General features: G+C 35.2%; 3 protein-coding genes across 9 annotated transcripts in view; 2 read left to right on the forward strand and 1 right to left on the reverse strand.

The window, feature by feature from the left end:
- Positions 1-3,640: 3,640 nt before the first annotated feature.
- Positions 3,641-5,105, reverse strand: LOC128867342 (methylglutaconyl-CoA hydratase, mitochondrial). Of its 3 annotated transcripts, none has more exons than XM_054108491.1 (2): positions 4,980-5,105; positions 3,641-4,904 (listed from the first exon to the last, which is right to left on the reverse strand). In XM_054108491.1, the coding sequence occupies exon 2, from the start codon at positions 4,898-4,900 to the stop codon at positions 4,019-4,021; it is 882 nt and encodes a 293-aa protein (XP_053964466.1). In that variant the 5' UTR covers positions 4,901-4,904; positions 4,980-5,105; the 3' UTR covers positions 3,641-4,018. The 3 variants fall into 3 exon arrangements, with proteins under 3 accessions (XP_053964466.1, XP_053964465.1, XP_053964464.1); XM_054108490.1 differs by having other exon boundaries at positions 4,974-5,105; XM_054108489.1 differs by having other exon boundaries at positions 4,970-5,105.
- Positions 5,106-6,466: 1,361 nt separating this feature from the next.
- On the forward strand, positions 6,467-10,725 carry LOC128866946 (proton-coupled zinc antiporter SLC30A9, mitochondrial). Its single transcript, XM_054108007.1, has 12 exons — positions 6,467-6,853; positions 6,923-7,214; positions 7,269-7,370; positions 7,438-7,998; positions 8,066-8,333; positions 8,400-8,526; positions 8,609-9,015; positions 9,093-9,303; positions 9,367-9,484; positions 9,566-9,640; positions 9,845-9,958; positions 10,029-10,725. Exons 2-12 carry the CDS (start codon positions 7,113-7,115, stop codon positions 10,071-10,073), a joined length of 2,130 nt encoding a protein of 709 aa, XP_053963982.1. The 5' UTR covers positions 6,467-6,853; positions 6,923-7,112; the 3' UTR covers positions 10,074-10,725.
- A 6,540-nt stretch (positions 10,726-17,265) lies between these two features.
- LOC128865928 (arylsulfatase B) overlaps positions 17,266-18,965 on the forward strand; it is a 28,069-nt gene continuing 26,369 nt past the window's right edge. For 2 of the 5 annotated variants that reach the window (XM_054106348.1, XM_054106346.1), the window contains exon 1: positions 17,266-17,695. The gene's annotated coding sequence lies outside the window, so the exon portion shown is untranslated. The remainder of the gene's footprint in view (positions 17,696-18,965) is intronic. The other 3 variants (XM_054106347.1, XM_054106350.1, XM_054106351.1) reach the window with 3 other exon arrangements.

Genomic DNA, 18,965 nt, shown 5'->3' on the forward strand with positions numbered 1-18,965 from the left:
AATATTTGCTTTTCGAACATCGACCTATCGCCAGTATAGACGTCATAGGACAGTTATAACAGTCGATCGTGCAGTAGCAACTAAAAAATGGCAACATTGCGGCAGCTTTGCATAAATACTGCAATCGTGAATTAACCAAAGAAAACTTTGAATCAAATTGCACAGCGATTAGACATAAGAATTAAGTTTATAAATACAAGAATAATTCAAAAAAATAAACGAAAATGGATGAGTAAGTTTTAATTTATTTAACATTGTTTCTTGTTAATGAATGTGTCTTTATAGGGCTTTTGATGGACGAACTTCAAACGAGATTAAAGTTTTAGTAACAACTCGCCTTGGTATGGAGGACTATTTCGATAATGGTCCCGTAAAGAAATTTGTGCATTGGAATAGAGTGCTGATTGAGATTAAAAAGCAAATACCAACATTTTCAATGACTAGTGATGAAATTAGGCGAAAGTTTTTGCAACTCTCGTATCATTTATAAGAGAATAAAACAACGAATTATTTTGTCAGGTCAAAGAAAATTATCTTGGGAATATTTTGATGAGGTGTATGGTGCGCGGAATGCTAACAGGGAATACTATTCACTTTGGGGTCTGAAACAGATGAAGAAGAAGAAAAAAATAATCAATGTTTTCACAGTATAATAAACGAGAAACCCAACCAGTTGATTTTCTACGATTTTTAAAAGAGCAAGACGAAACGGAGCAGATTCGCCATAATGAGCGTATGGAGATCGAAAGTGAAAAGCTACGTTTGGAAGAAATACGAATACAGGTCTTTGATGAGCTGAAAGCTATTATCAAAAGGGTATTAAAAGGAAGCGCAAATTAAATTAATTAAATTGCTTCAAGTGTCACTGTTCAATTATTTCGTATTGCAGTTTTTGTAGCAGCATAAACATTCCCCATTACTATTTTGGGATTGCTGTTGGAATGACAGTTCTTAGGGCAATATAAATCCAATTGCCGAGGGAACGACTATTTCGTATTAAGGGAGGAAGTCCATGTAGAAGCCTCAAAATCGGTCATTTTTTAAACATATTTTTAAAGGTGATAAAATAATTATATTATTTTACCTTTCAAGAGTACAAAAAAAATTTTCATTTTTTTCCAAAATGGCGGCTTAGGATCATTTCTTGTCGCCTACCTATGGCGCGAGGCCCTCTATTTATTACTCTTAATCTATCGATCTGAAACAAAAAAATTAAATTGTTTTTTTTTTTATAACATATTAACGGAAAGGATGAACCTATAAAATTAAAAAACAAGTATAAAATGAATTATTTATAATTTGAAACAAAAGTCAGAATTTATCGATATTTTATTGACGCTTTTAACCCCCAAAAAGTAATTTATCAACGCGAAATATTATATCTGATAGTAATGTACAGAAAGGCCAAATTTTAAACAAATCGGTTGATGACTTTTTGAGTTACAATACGAGCAGTTTTTAAAAATACATGCTTGTTCTAATTGTCCAAAATGCTTTGCTTATCAAAGTGCGAATCTTGTTCGAAAAAAAATGCTGACAGCTGGTTGATTTGCGAAAAAATAACTGTACATCCGGAGATTATAGAAATTTATATGGCAATCACACGTGTTTTCGGTTGGTCTTTGAATTAGACGCAGCTTAAATTTCTTCGTATTGCGTGGACAAGTGTAAACTTTCGTATTGAAAAAATATCAAAAATAAACAAATAAAGTGTTTTCGAGCTACATTTAAAGAAAAAAATGGGAAAAACTGCTGTTATGAGCTTATTGGAACGTCAAAAAGTAGCCTTTCTTCACTCGCAAGGACTGTCCAATCGGAACATTACCAAACAAAAAATAAATCGCAGCTCCAGAACTGTTGACAGATATTTGAAGGATCCAGAGGCATATGGAAATAACTTCAAAGGGGAAAAAGGCACTATCAAAACAAGCAGTACGCCAAATTGTTAGAATTGCTTCGAATTCGACTAAATCTGCTGCTAAGATCAAGGAATTGGCCGGAGTAAAAGCAAGCCTATCAACTGTTTAGCGTACGATCAGAAATGCAGAACACCTGAAGCGTCTAAAAATCAAGAAAAAACCCCCTTTGAATGCAATACGCAAAGAAAACCGGCTTCAATTCGCGAAAGAATACATGACGTGGACTGTCCAATCTGACACTCGACTAAATGATTGGCGTTCAGTTGTATTTACTGATGAAAAACGTTTTAATTTAGATGGCCCTGATGGATTTCAATATTATTATCACGATTTGCGGAAAGATGAGCTATATTTAAGTCCCCACCATAGCCGAGAAGGGGGAATAATGGTGTGGGGTGCCATCACGTTTTATGGAACAATTGACTTGATTTTTATCGATCAAAAGATGAACGGCGATCGCTTCAAAACATTGTTGGAGTCCGTATTTCCAAAATTAAAAGATCTCTTTGGACCAATTCCTTGGATTTTTCAACAAGACAATGCTCCTCTATTCATAACTCTCGAGTAGTAAAATCTTTTATTTCGAGTCAAAACGTTAATATCATGACCTGGCCACCATATTCTCCAGATCTTAACGTAATTGAAAATGTTTGGGGCTGGCTAACACGGAAGGTATACGAAGGAGGAAAGCAATACGAAGATAAGGAAACATTAACTGCAGATATTAAACGTGCTTGGAGCGAGATTTCCTTGAACTACATAGATTCCTTGTATCATTCTATGAAGGACCGGATTTAAGAAGTTATTACTAACAAAGGAGGCAGTACTCTTTACTGATATTAATTATTATTTTTTTTTTTTATTTCAAATAAATCAAATAGTAATTTAAGTTAAAATCCAAATACTTTTCTTATAAAAATTAAAAAGCCAAAGTGCGTCTATTCTAATGACCAAGAAAAATTCGCCTTATTTTGAGTAGCTTTAAGAAAATGTTTGAAAAACACAATTTTGTTAAATATGTATAATCATTTGAATAGTATATTTAAAGTATCATTAAATAAGAAATATTTTTGCATATCAACTTCTTTTCTATCGTCCTTTAATAAATAAATATGAAGGAAAGTTGTATGCAACTAAACGAGCGTCTAACCTAAGACCAGCAGTGTATTTTAGTTTACCCATAGTGTTAAGTTTACGCAGATGTTTAGTATAAGAGAGTTTTTGTTTTCAATACTCACTTCGACATTGTTGTAAAGGCTCGTGCAGCTGTATGCTTTTATATATGTATACGTATTTTTAATAATTCAGAAAGATTTCATGCAACTGTATGTATGTACATGAGTTAATTATGGTTTAATTTCCCTTAAGTTTCACATTACCGTAGGTATATACACGCTCGCCCTGAGCAAATCAATCTAGCTTCTTCACTGATGATTCCATTGAATAGAAAAATGTTTATGATAGTGGAATCCCTAACACAGTGGAACCCCCACCACATTTTGGTGTAACATTCCTGAAAAGTTAGGGGGTGATTATTTCACTCTGTTAAACCAAAAATAAAACCACTTGTCTGCCCAACGTCTCTTCAAGAGACCGGTTCAAATATTTACCTGTTCTCCACATATTCGCGTCACTTAAATTTCGACGGAAAATGTTTAAAACTAATTTCTTATAAATTGTATAAAGCAAAGACCTTGGATAAGTTCAAGTTAATTGTTTGCCATAACGAGTCGGTTTATTTAATATAATTTGTACAATTAACAAGTCGCCTCCAGCAAAAAAAAAGAACAAAACTTAAAAGGAGAGATTAACAAATAAATGCATTATGAACTGAGCGTCATTTAACGAGTTCGAGAGGACTAATATAATATAATGTGTTATAGCAGAAGTCATTGAATTAGGACATCGAAAGATAACCAGTTTATATTTCACAAAGAATAGGATATTTCCTGCTTAATTAAAATAAATTTATGAAGTTTTAAAGCTATTCAGTTTATTTGCTTCTCAAACAAGTAAATCCAAAGTCACACGCGCTAGTCAATGTTTCTACTTTATAACCCTTAAATCACATTCTACCACACCGTTTGCCGCCTTTTCCTTTATTCTCCCTTATATATTGGTTTGCGCTTCTCTGAGAATGCCTTTAAGCCCTCCAAACGATCTTTGGTGGGTATTACTTGTGAATAGCATATTTCTTCGATGGAATAACCAGTGTTTAGGTCAACTTGTATACCCTTGTCAATAGCCAATTTAGCCATCCGCACACCAACTGGTCCATTTGGTAATATTTCTTCAGCAATTTCCAATGCTTTTTGGTATGCAGCATCTCCTGTTTCATTTTGTGGTACCGTATGATTGACGATACCCAATTCTTTTGCCTCTTTGCCGTTTAGCACACGTGATGTGAAGATGAGTTCTTTGGCCAGCGCGGGAGAAAGTATACGAGGCAAACGTTGCGTGCCACCTGCACCGGGTATGATCGCCAAACGTGTCTCTACTAAGCCCATTTTGGTGTTATCAGCAGCAGTGCGCATATCACAAGCCAAAGCCATTTCGAGACCACCACCAAGAGCAGCGCCATCAAGCGCAGCAATCGAAGGCATTGGTAGTTGTTCCAAAGCAATAAATAATTCACGTAGATTTGTTACAAACTCCTTGGCCTCGTCCTGTGCCATTGTTTTGCGTTCTTTGAGATCAGCGCCAGCACAAAAAATTCCTGGGGATGAGCTACGTAAAATTACGCAGCGTGAGGTATTGTCGTGTTCCAATTCGTTTAAAACATTTTCGAAAGCATTTAGCAAACTGCGGCTAAAAGAGTTTTTTGCTTCCGGACGATTAAGGTTTATTACCGTTATGCCTTTGCGTTCGCCATCCAGGCGATTAACAAAGATTTCTTTGTCGGTTCCCGCTGTGCCGAAAGTACGTTGCCGCAATGCGTTAAAAAGCGTAGGCGAGTTGAAACGTGTGAAGCTGCGCAGCATTGTTCTAAATTATGTACAAATATATGTGGTTTTATTTTTTATAAAAATATATTTCGAAAAAATATCTACAGACTATTACAAAACAATTAGGAACACGCTGCTGTCAAAGGCCGGTAAAGTAAAGTTAAAGAAAAATACGAACAAAACAAAAATGGAAACGGCTGATAAGCGAGAGTTGTATTGCCGGACTGCCAATAGGAAAATGCAACTTGAAGAAATTTAAAAAGCCTATTATGAATTCCAGCGAAACGCTATGTACAATTTAGCAAAAAGTTGGTGCTGCCATACTCCTGAAATAAAAACGAAGTTCGTATGTAGAGATGTTCAGTGGAAGGTTGATTGTAAAACTGCAGTATTTTTTGCTGTAATTTAAAATTGAGAGATATTTTTGAAAATAAAAACATACAACTCCTCGAAACTTAAAAACAATGATATTAAGCGTATCACAAAAAATGTATAAAGAGATTAAAAACCAAAAATTACGATTTATATGTAAGTGTATTGTATTGCTTCGATCAGTTTTACAAACGGGTCTTCATGCATAGAACTTTTTTTGTCATGGGCGACCTTCGGCGGCGCTTCAAAAAAATAACCCCCATCAGTCCAACTCCGGCTCCGCAATCCATACTATTTTTGCGTGGAATTTTCCGTGTTAAAACCATTGAACCCAAAATTAAAACGTCATAAGGAGGCACAATAACCCCCATCCCCATCATTAACACTAAACTGAAATACCTCATTTTTTCATATATTTGTTTTCATTTGCAGGCATCCAGCAACACCATACTGTTGTCATTCTAATCTTCTTCTTATTCACGTTTAAAATTGGAAAGTGATTGTATGGACAAATGCATTTGCATTTAATTTTAATGAAAATAGTTCAAATATAAGTATAAAAATAAGTAAAGAATGTGAGTGTATATTTAGGGAATTTTAGTGAAGTGTAAAAATATGTATAGTGTAAGGTGTCAAACTATAGTGAAGTTCCCGAGGGCACTTTGAAGGCAAATAATTATGAAATTATTATTTTCCGAATAATTTGGAGTTCTAAATATTGTTCCTTAACACCTCCCTAACATCTGAACCAAGTTTCAATTAATAAGGACATTATAGTATGCCAAAAATTGCCCAATGTGCATTAATTCGAATCCCAGCCTTTTCCAGATATATTCCTTTTATTCTGTTTATGAAATGGGGAAAAATAGAATTCTGGTCAGTTGTGTGTACACAGATGTTTTGAGCAAAAATGAATTTAAGCAAATATTATATGTACGTTTTCTGCCATTGTGTACTCTTTTCTTGTTTTTTATAAATTTTATACAGCCTTATACAGCTGTTTTTCGTAAGGTTCTTTCTTTTTATATATCTTTATTCAATTGTTATTTCACATGAACTGAGAGATTTTTGATATGTCATATGGAATGCACACATAAAAAATGCAGACAATGTGAAAGACTAATATTTTTCTACTGGCTTCACTTCAATTGCGATGAGCTCTATTGTGAATGTAGTTTCGGCTTCTTGGTTGGTTTGTGTTCAAGCTAAATCAAAACATACGCGGCATAAAAACAATTACACGGCGAACTGTCAAAAGTCTATGTAACTTTTAGCCTTTTGAAGAAGCAACAGACAATTGAAAATTTATACAAATTCCATAAGCGTTTAATTCCAATTCAATTGTTTTTCACAAACCAGTTCAGTGTATGCGTTTAAAAATGCTGCGCAATATTTAATGAAACATATTTTTAAATAAACTCATAATTTTTCGTTTTGCGGAGCCTTCTTACGGTGCTGGCTGATGACGTAGTGCTGTTGATTTTGCGGTTGTTTTAGGCAACAAGAAAAGGAAGAAGAACCTTAGAACAGAACTAATAAATTAGCCATTGAGTGCAAAGCGTAATTTTGAATCTGTGTAGGTAAACACGCAAGTTTGCCAATCATTTAGTGCTTAAAGTAAGACTCTCGCTTTTGTTTGCTTATATGTTTTGCATTTATTTCATTACTTACCGTCTCTATTTTTAGCATTGAGTAGTCGAGTGAAGAACAAATTACGTGTACTCGTAATTTTCAAAAGCAATCAACAGAAGTAAAAGTAAACGGCTGCAGAAAAATAGCAAATCTATATGCAAAACCAAAGTGGGCTTTGCTCGTTGGGCTGAAAAACACCGCACACAACATATTTTGGCTGAAGCAATTACTTATTAAAAGCAAAATGCTCCCGCGTACAGCAGAACTTTTGCGCATGCTGCACTTGCGGCACCGCGTTTTGGGACGACGCGGCTTGGATAGTATTAATAGAGTGCTGATAGAGCGGGTTTGTAAAATGTCGTTTTGATTGTAGCAAAATTGAATAAATTTGTAATTCCAGTTTAATAACCGCACTTACGCTAACGGTGTACCGAGTTTTGCAAGCCACAGATCGAACAATTTGAATGTTTTGAGCCGTTCATACTCTAAGAAGGAAGTGAAGGTTTTATAATCTCAAATTCATTGTTGCAAATCCTGTTTGGTTAATCATTTTTCTATAACGTTTCCAGGCTCAAGGGGCAGCTGCTGTATCCACATCATCGACCGCAAGTATGGATAATGAGGCTACATCAAAAGTGAAAACTACCAAAAAATCTGCTACAGAACCTAAGCAAATAATGAAAACAAATCCAACCCCTACCGCAACTTCTCATTCAGAAGCTGCAAAAAAGAACGAAACTATAAAAAAGATGGAGGTCAAAACCAGCAAAGGTGTACTCTCGATCACCGCCACGATTGAAGGCTCAAAAATCAATGATCTGGTTTTTGAGAAAACGAAACCGCCTGTTGTAACAGAGCTGGCAATACCACCTGCCAAAGTACCTGTAAATGATCTATTAAAAGAGGCAGCACAAGCAGCTGCTGCACAGCTGCAAACATCGCCCACAATAGAGGCGGTGGCAACAGCGGCTACAGTGGCAGCTGCAACGGCAAAAGCCAAAGCGGCGATAGCAAAAGCCACGCAGCCAAAAATTTTAGACACACCGGAAACATTTGCAGCGCCTCAAGCGGCGGCAACACAGCCAACAGCCAAAACCCCACTCACCGTTGAAGTGGTCGTGCAGAAGCCGGTAAAGCAGACATCGTTTGCTGTTCCCAACATACTTTAATGCGTTTGTTTTGTAATCTAATTCATAGAAGCGTGTACTGGTCGACTTTAATCGCTCTTCTTTAGAGCGTAATTTTATAACGCCAGCGCGCGCTATGAGTGACTTTCTATTAAAAGCTTCCGATCTGGAGAGTCTATCGAAGATAAAACGACGTTCGCCGTATGAACAAGAGCCACCTATAACCGTGTATTGGCGCAAAGACGTTGAGGCGAAGGCCATCGGTGTATGGGGCTCACGGGAGAACTTGCTGAGGGAACAACTAAAGCGTGAAGTCGAACGGAAGAAGCATCAACAAAGTAAAAAAAACCACTTAAAAAAATACATTTTTTTAAATTGTTTGTAAATGCATGCCATACTTGCAGATCTCTTCACAGTGAAGCGTCGCTTGCGCGACTATCGGCGCGAAATTGGTGCACGCACGGTAATGGTTGACACGGAGCCAGGTCTGACGGGCAAATCCGGCAAGGTGGTGCTCATAGCGATTGGCATGTAAGTCGGCATACGCAATATATCCCCATCATCGATCAGTTACATATATAACTCAATAAACCAAATATTATTCGATGCACAGCAATGGACTGAATTTCCTGTTTAAGGCCTGCGGTTGGGTGTATTCCGGCTCACACAGCATGTTCGCCGAAAGCATACACTCGCTAGCCGACACAATAAATCAGCTTATATTGGCATATGGCATACACAAGTCGACGCAAATGGCCGATTCGGATCACCCTTATGGCTATAGTAATATGAAATATGTTTCCTCGCTAATTTCGGGAGTTGGCATATTTTGTGTGGGTGCTGGCTTATCGGTGTATCACGGCATCACAGGGCTTTTGCATCCGGAACCAGTTGAAGATTTCTTCTGGGCCTTCTTCATACTCGGCGGCTCACTGGTGTCTGAGGGTGCTACGCTCATTGTGGCTCTAAATGAATTGCAGCGTGCGGCCAAGTGCAATGGGGTATCCTTTAAGGATTACGGTGCGTATCAGACTCGTTTTTATTCCAGATATATATGAATGTATGAACAAGTAAATATGAAAATAATGAATTCACAGTACTGGGCGGCAAAGATCCCTGTGTCAATGTTGTACTCACTGAAGATGCTGCCGCAGTAACGAGCGTAGCTGTCGCGGCTGCGTGCATGGGACTCACTTCGTTTACTGGTTTGCCAGTCTTTGACGCTGTCGGTTCTTTATTGGTTGGTGGCATTTTGGGCGCGGTGGCATCCTTCATTATTTACACAAATGCAACTGCACTGGTGGGCAAGTAAGTGCAAGTGGGTAGAAGATATTTGAACATATTTTTCCAATGAAATGCATTGCTTTGCAGATCCATATCGGAAGATTTGTTGAACAAAATCAATGCTGAGCTTGAAAGTGATGTGATGATACGCGCCATACACGATGTGAAGGGCATCGATATGGGCAACTCTTTAATACGTTACAAGGTATGGTAAAATAGAAGTTTAAAATAAGCCTTCAATAAGCCTTTTGTATTCGGTTTTCATTGATTTGTTTTATTATTTAAGGCCGAAATGGATTTCGACGGACGTGAGTTGACGCGCTCATATTTGGATAAGCAGGAATTAAATGATCTATTAATGGTAATTATGTGCTACTTTTTAAGTAGTGACTGCTTAAAATGCCTGTTAGGTGCACAATTTTCAATAATTTTAACACAATGAGTTCTAAAACTAAATGAAAACTGCACAGCTGAGTATAAATTCTTGAAATAGTAAAATTGTAGCTGCAAAATTGTATTGCCATTTATTTAAACTGTTTCTTTTTGCGCCAATTTTCACTTTCAGACAGTTCAATCATTCCAAAAAGTTGAGCAATTGGAAGAATTTTTACTCAAACACGGCGAGAATATTGTTGACCTAATGGGTGGCGAAATTGATCGAATAGAAATGAAGCTAAGGGTATGGTTCTCTTGTGCTAAAATCAAAAACATTCAAATCATCTAAAAATTGCTTTTAATTTTTTACACAGAAAAAATTCCCCGAAATACGACACTGTGATCTAGAGATTTTATAATCTGCTTATTTATGCTTGTATTTAACTAATTTACTAGGGTATACAAATACTCGTTGGCTCTCACTAAATGAATGTGTTGCAACATACAAGAATTCATTGTTTATAAGCGAAGAGTGCTAATTTTAGTTGTATGGACGCGCAATTTTTACGCTAGAGCTACAATAAGAATATAAGAAAAAATCCAAGTTTCATGCTGTGAAACCACAATAATTAAAACTATGTATGCTTGAATTATTTTTAATTTGTTTGCCTCATTAAAAAAAAACGAACGTAATTTATTGTCAAATAAAATGTGAAGTAATCAAAAAGTACTGTTTTAAATAAAAAATTATTAAAAGAAAATTATAATAGCATTTACATATGTGAAAAAAGTATGTTTTGAAATCCATTTTTATGCTTATTACAAAAAACTTATGTGAAAGAGATTACAATTAAAAATTTATAAATAAGCCCTGACTGTTTTTTTATAAAACAATTGCGTATCTTCATATATTGAAATATTTCTCAAATTGTTATTACTTTGGTTTTGTATATTTTTTGTTTAAACATTCTTTAGAAGAGAAATTCAGTAGCCTTAATATAAATTAAAATTCAATTTAATGTTGTTTCAAAACTATTTATTTAAAAATATATCTTAACTGTTAAAGAAAAATCGTTCGGTGCTTTCGTATCTGTTTGTTTATTAAATTAGTTTTTTTCTAATAGCAGTCGCCCCTCGGTAGGCAATGGCAAACATCCCAGTGTATTTGTGCCACGAAAAAGCTCCTCATAAAAACCATTTGCCGTTCGGAGCCGGCTTAAAACAGAAGGTCCCTCTATTTGTGGAACAACATCAAGACGCATACCAGGGGGGAGGAGCTCGGTCAAACACCTAACAGAAGTGTACGCGACAGATATTGTTTTTTATTTTTGTTTTTGTATATTTTTTACATATTTTTTTTAATTTTTTTTATATTTTTATTTTTTTTATATATTTATTTTCTTTATATATATATATTTTTTTTTAATCTTTTTATTTTTTTTTATATTCTTTTTTATTTTTTTATATTCTTTTTTATATTTTTTTATATAGATATATACATATTTTTATTCCGCTCTCAACATGTAAATTGCTCATTGATCGAGAATTTAACAGCATTGCTGATCGGAGGTGGCGAATGGAAACTACTTGCGTTACGACCAGACAAATCTGGCCATCCTACAATCTGAAACAGACGAAAACCCGTATAAGTCTTTCGAAACACCAACTAAGGCATATAATATCTCTTATCACCGGCCACTGCCTTTTGGGCACTCACGCATGTCGGCTCGGGGTTCCTCAAAACGACCTGTGCAGATACTGCGAGGTCGAAGATGAGGAAGTATCGAGCAGACATTTGCTGTGCAGTTGTCCCGGTCTAGCCAGAAGTCGACTCGCTCTTCTAGGCTCTCCAACAATTGACAATCTTTCAGTACTCTCGAACCTGAAAATCGAATCTCTCATCAAATTCTCGAAACGAATTAATATCTTTGACCAAAATCTACAATAAAAATCTCGGTTAGGTGGGGAAATCATATAACATAATGAGCTCTAGGGCAACATAACGGACCCAACTTGCGGTCTATGTGGCAGTCCGATGCGGGGTCACCCTTAAACCAACCAACCCAACCATATTTTTATTTTTTATATTCTTTTTATATTTTTATTTTTTATATTTTTATATATTTTTTTTTATATTTTCATTTTTATTTTATTGTACTTTATATTCTTTTTTATATTTTTTTTATGTATAATACATATTTTTTTATTTTTTTTAAATATTTTTTTATATATTTTTTTTCAATTAATATAAGAATGAGTTCTTGTTCGCTATAAATTTTTGAAGTGATAACACTGCCCTGCAAATTTCAATTTTTCTGATGCGAATAAGATGGGACCTAGTGTTCCCGAAGGGAATTTTCGCGCTGAGCACGAATCCGAGTTCAAAAATTTTCCATCACGTCAGGTTTTCAAAAAAAAGGGGGTTGAAACCCCTAAAAATAGCGTATTTGGCCATTTTTCGAAAATTGTGGAGCAGAACCCCGACGTGCTACGATCTGCGTAATTGTCAGTAATTGATGATTGAACTTTGCTCTTTGAAATAAGCCCAAACCCAAATTGTTCGCATGCACCCTTAGAGTAGGGGGTGTACTTATGTCTACGGGGGTAGAGAAAAAAATGAAGTGACTGACAGTCATAAACTCCTTGGATAATGCGAAAAATAAAATTGAAATAATAATGACCTCCTTTTGCCGAGCTATTTCTAATTGAGCCGCGCTAGGCGTGCAATATACAAAGGCATAGGACCTGAGAAACCCAGGATTTGAGAAACGTGAAATACATAGCTACATATGTGTAAGTATATTTATTTGGAAGTAGGCGGTGACACGCCTATTTTCTAAAATTAAAAGTAAAACTTTTTAGACTCCGTTACACGATCTTCATTTAATTGTATGTATGCACATACATTCATTCGAATATGTCCACATCTATCGCGGCTTCATCAGGTTGTTACAAACAACCGTTATGTGAACAAAATTATACACTTTTGCATTGGTTCACAATTCTACAATTTGTTGGTAATTTGCTGCATCGGATTATTGACACATTTTCAAGATTTTGCCTTTAACTGAAGCTTTGACAAATAGCCACAGCAAAAGAAAAAGCGAACACTTGTAATTTATGCTTAATTTTTATAGACAACACCACCCACAGCGCTTAGCTTTTATCTGGATGCTGGAGTTGCTGACGCTTTTGTTTACTTTTGCTTTTCAAATTGTCAATTTACATACACACGCCCACAATGTTTGCGTGTTAAAAATGCTTAAGTAACTATGTAATCTCAAATTTGCATTTGTTTATGTTTACATTCTGCACATGCAAATGCACATAAATGCACATGTATTATTTTTATTTTCACTTTTCCTAAGCCATTGAACGCGGCCATTGCACAGATTCATACTTCTGTATAATGAACGCGGCCGCCAACTGTAGATCTGTTAACATGCAAATTTGCGATAGCAAATCGTCTGTAACAGCTGTTAACACCTGGTGTCGGTAGGTGATATTACAATGAACAATTTAAATTTTATTTTCTTCCCAGCAATAGATACAGAGATGAAAAGCGAAGTAAATTCGAAAATCAATTTTATTATTTTATACAACTTATGGCGTTCAGTTTACGCGCCATTTATCGTAAGCAACGCAACTTACTGCTAATTTTACACTCTGTCATTTTAACATTAATGAGTACTCAAGTCAGCCAATAATCAACTGTAAAGTTATAAGCAAATAAAGAACATATGTTTTTTTTTAGCAGTTCCGTTCTACAGTAGACTGCCAATCCATTGTAAACAAGGAAAAATATTTGTATAGTTCTGCGTTCAATGCCAAGTAAACTAACAAAATCTAGGTTAGCAAATAACATTTTGTTAGCGGACTTTGGTATTTGGTACATCTTTACGTTATTAATGTAGAACACTTAATTTTTTCCTATTTGATTAACGGCATATGCCGAGCTTGTTTTGGTTTGTCTTGTTTTTTTGTTGTTGTTGTAGCAGCTTGTACGGGAATACTGCTGGAGTACAGTCCTTGGTCGGATATACTTATAATTCTTGAACGTTCCGGTAGCATAGAATCAACTGGCGTGGTTTGGCAGTCTAAATTATGTCGTACAACTGAATGCAAACACTGCTAGAGAATATTTTGCGGCGGATGTAGAGGCAGAGAAATGCCATCCTTACGTGAGAGAGGCCTAGTTGAGAAGGACTTGGATTCACTTGTAAGAATAAGAATTCAGGTTCTGTATGGAGGAACAATACGATATAAATACATAAATACAACGGCTTCCACAATCCGTCGAAGTCTAATGGAATATTGCTTAAACAGATGAACTGCTTGACGCAAGTCGAATGTATTAAAAGGATTCACAGAAGTTGGTTGCAATGATGAGTGTAAATTCAAGGCCTTCGGAAATAATTGCAAATTATAGAATTTCTCAATAGTGCCATAAAAGATTCTCAGTTTATGTGAACGACTTGGATTCGATAAGAATATTTAATAATTTTTCAAACTTTGGTCGAGATAAAATGTAAATCTTAACAGGTAAGCAAGTGATTGGCGCGGTCCGGACCGAGCGAACTTTATGTACCCTCTCATATTAAAAAAAATTTAAAATAGTTTGGCTCTTAATTTTTGGAAGCAAATAAATTCATAGACAATGCGTATTATAGTTTTCAGAATCAGATATATATATGTATATACATGTATACATATATTAGGGCGGGTCGATTTAAAAATCGCTCATTGCTCTGTGAAAATCATATTCTAGGGATCAAAATAAGAAACTTTGCCGAAGGAACCATACCTCTAAAACGAATTCTGATGTCCCCCAATTTGGGTCGAACTTTTGGGTAGGGGCAAATTTTGAAAAATCCCACTTTGACCCATTTGAGTGCTCTAATCGAGTCCAAATGTATGACCGACCCCCACTAACTTTGCACGGCCGATCCACCCATGCCAGTGGCACACCCCCTGGAACTCCCCTGGGGGGTTCCCCATACAATCATTTCAAAATATCACCATTTTGGTCTTTAAATGAAAAAATCTGCTAAATGGCTATGTTTTTTCTTTATTTTTATTTATTTATAATAATATTTATTATTTATGTATAATAATATCTATTTCTTCTCTTAAGAAATTTATTTAGTCAGAACATATGTAAATGAAAAAATTACTTTAAGTGAGTTATAGAAAAGAAACTAAAAAGTTCGACCCAAATTGGGGGACATCAGAATTCGTTTTAGAGGTATGGTTCCTTCGGCAAAGTTTCTTATTTTGATCCCTAGAATATGATTTTCACAGAGCAATGGGCGATTTTTTTACCTCCCCACAAAAGAAACTAAAAGTTCGACCCAAATTGGGGGACATCAGAATTGGTTTTAGAGGTATGGTTCCTTCGGTAAAGTTTCTTATTTTAATCCCTAGAATATGATTTTCACAGAGCAATGGGCGATTTTTTTGCCTCCCCACAAATCGACCCGGCCTAATATATAATATATGTATATATATATATATTATATAATAATAATAATTGGCGCGCACACCCTTTCTGGGTGTTTGGCCGAGCTCCTCCTCCTATTTGTGGTGTGCGTCTTGGTGTTGTTCCACAAATGGAGGGACCTACACTTTCAAGCCGACTCCGAACGGCAGATATTTTTTATGAGGAGCTTTTTATGGAAGATTTCAGAATCAGATGGGCGGTCGGAAATTTAGACTTACCATATAAAAAGTGGGCGTGGTTTTTATTCCACTTCAATTATATTTAAGCCGGATTGAAATGAGGTGGGTAGCAACGCGTGTACCAAATTCGGCTTATGGTGCCCACACTCACCAACGTAAACGTATGCCCGTATCAGCTGACACGATGAAACTAATGAGATCCCCATGTAAATGAATTCTCACCACCATTCCGTTCCGTAGTATCGTAGATCGTTGTTTCATCGTGTCAGCTGATACAGGCGTACAGGCATACGTTTACGTTGGTGAGTGTGAGCACCTTTAGTTTTACTAAGTTGTTATTGAGATAAACGCATTTATCCAAAATTGGGCGTGGAAAAGCTCATTTTTCCAAAATTGAACTCGTACGTCTTTGGGTTCGTCATTTGAATATGAGTTTTTTCTTTCTTGAAAACTACCGTTATGTGGCAGGTGAGCGTGGTTATTGGCCGATTTCGCTCGTTTTCAATATCAAATTACCTTTTCCTGTCACCATTCCGGGCATTTTCGTATATATTGTAGTATATACAAATGTCTGTATTTACCCCGATTCCTCTATGCTGGAACATTCAACCGTTATGTGAGCACAATTATAATACTCATTGGCATATTTGCGCGGGTATGATATAAAAATATGCGACATCCGCATCCATATTTGAAAATTTTACTTCTGCACAAGTGCGCGCTGGCATATAAGTCCATAAAGGTAACAGAAAAGAGTGAAATGTCAACAAAAAATTGATATAATGACAAATAAACTTTGCTGTTTTCTTCCCTTTAAGGGGACAGATACCTGTAAAATTTCAAAAAAAAAAATTCTTTTTTTTTTCATAAAATGTTAATATAATCCTTTAAGAATATGTCAACAAATTTTTAGAACGTAAATTTAAGTATTTCAACCGTGACGACTCTATTCTTTGCGTTCGAGCGCTGGGAGAGTTATAGTTACGTTGTACGAGTATTCAAACTTTAGACGGGTTTTTTCTCAAAACTATATTTTTCGAATTGGCGTACACGGTTACTCGAAAAGTTATTGACCGCTCTCCCTGAAATTTTGCACAGATCTTTTTTATGATATTACTTTCTATGTGAATTTACAAGTTTTCACAGATCTTTTTTATGATATTACTTTCTATGTGAATTTACAAGTTTTCGAAAATTTTGCGAAAAAATAATTTTTTCGAAGCTAAATTGGACGAAAATTCGCCCCAAAATTAATTTTTTAAGCATTTTATTCAGCCAATTCTGTTTTCCATTTTTTTTTAATTCATATAGAAATTATGACATTAATAAACAAACCATTTTTTGGCTTTTTGTATTCAGATCACTGACGCCAATGCTACAATGTCCGCCGATAAAGAAGCCCCGCTGCAACTTTCATGGAAGAATAGAGTGTACATCCGCCATTTTAAATGATTAAAATAAAAAAGAAAATTTAGATTATTTTAATGTATAAATAAACTGTATGCCAATTTTGAAAAAAAAATATATTGGCTTCTTCATTTTAAATAATTTTAATGAAAATTAAGGAAAATATGGCCGCTTACAGGTATCTGTCCCCTTAAGCTGCGGGAAGTTTAGACTAACTGGGTGTTTAGTTTTCAAACTTTACGCTGTTAAGCATTTTTTTCGTTAAAAATTGTATTTTGTTAAAAAATTCATCGTGTAAAAAGTTTCTTTTGTTAAATTTTGTTGTTTTGCTAAAAATTTTCCTTTGCTAAGGACTTTCTCTTATCAATAATTATAATTTTTTTTATTTTATTTCCTCAATAGAATCAAAGTCAAACGAGTATTGTAAAAATTTGTGTACCTCTTAAATTGGGTGTCCTAATTATATGCCTACGAGTGTATACGTTAGCAGTATGGTGTTGTGCCTGTGCTAGCCTGTGTGCAGTTCAGTTTGAAATTAGCAGTACGCGCCAACGGCAGTAAGTGGCTGAGAGAAACAATCGCTAATAAATGTAAAAACCGAAATAAATGAATTCAATCGTTGTACTTAAAAGGTGGAGTGATTGTCGAAAGCCTAATTGTGAGAGACCTTTTAAAGGCGTACTGCCTATGTTCTCGATCACAAATTTGTGTGCGCTTAGTAAGTTCAGTAGAAAGTGCAAGTGCGAAACGTGAAGAAATTTCAGTGAAATAAAAAAGATTGAGTAAATGAATACAGAAACAGAAACAAAACAATTAATTGATAAAAAAAGTAAATTACAATAAATCAATAAATTATAGAATATAAGTGGTTTAAAAGTGTATTATATACGCATACATAAATATATGCACATGCACGAGTATAAACAGCTGTAAACATTGAAATAGCAGTAGGCAGGTACCTTTAAAGCTCAAACTTTATGTACTGCGAACAAATCTGTAAACTTTTAAAACTCAACTTAAATCGACTTCGAGACTTCTGATTGTCGGCACTAAGTTGCTAATTTTTAATGCCATTTTTAATTTATTACACGCGAACTTAACTTAAGAGACTATATTCACAAAATTTAAAATCAAATACAGTAGGTTCTGTTTTTATGCGGCTTTTTTTTATGCGGTTTTGAAATAGTGCGGTTTTTTTTTAAATTACAAAATGCATGTCGACCTATCGGGGATTGTACATTTAAACAAGATTCTAAATCAGCTAAGCAAAAACTCATCACAGATTACATCAGAAATGCTAACCCTACAAGTATGGAACCGCCTGCATAACCATCTAGATCAGACGTGTACATTTCCTCAAGTGACGAAAGTGATTTTACGCCAAGTCCGAAACGAATGCGCAACATGTGGTTATTGTCTGATTCTATTTCTGACGTAAATTTGTTTTTCGATTCTGACGTTTCTTAAATAAAGATATAATTTTCAAAAATACAATATTTTGTTTATGCGATTTTGTTTAATTATTTCAGATTCATGCGGTCTATGGAACGTATCTATAGTTATAATATGGGACTAGTGCCCTTTTTTTATGCGATTTTATTACATTATTTCAGATTTATGCGGTTCTTAGCACTTTTGAAACGTATCTATAGTTTTACTATAGAACTAGTAGCTTTTTTTATGCTGTTTTTTTTATGCTGTTTCTTGCGGAACGTATCTACCGCATAAAAACAGAATCTACTGTATTACGATTTTGAATTTTTTGTGTTACTGACCAGTTCTAACTAAGCGAAGATTCACCACTTTAGGTAAGCAATTCGATAATGAATTGGAAGATCTTAGCAGTGTAGATATCAAGGATAATCTTAAGTTTTTGAATAGGTCACATTAGTTTTAGGGAGATCAGGATAACTTCCCCATGCGGCATCACAATGTGTCCCATGGTGAAAAATCGTCACAACTAATCTAAACTGAAGTTGTAGTCTTTGGCTGGATATTACCATAAATGTATCGTTTCAGAAACTGAGTTGGAATCGGCTGCCGTGGGAGGAGTACTGGTGACGTTTCCTACGTGTGCTATGTAAAGACAAACACTAACTACGTCATTCTAAATACTTTAGAGAATGAAAAAAAGATTTGCTGTAAAATTTTAGGGGAAATAAAAATTTTATAAAAGATGAGAAATTCTTTCTTAGTTAACTACGCTCGAGTTATTCGAATTTTAT

The sequence above is a fragment of the Anastrepha ludens genome, chromosome 6 (genome assembly GCF_028408465.1).
Source record: "Anastrepha ludens isolate Willacy chromosome 6, idAnaLude1.1, whole genome shotgun sequence".
Classification (NCBI taxonomy): Eukaryota; Metazoa; Arthropoda; class Insecta; order Diptera; family Tephritidae; genus Anastrepha; species Anastrepha ludens.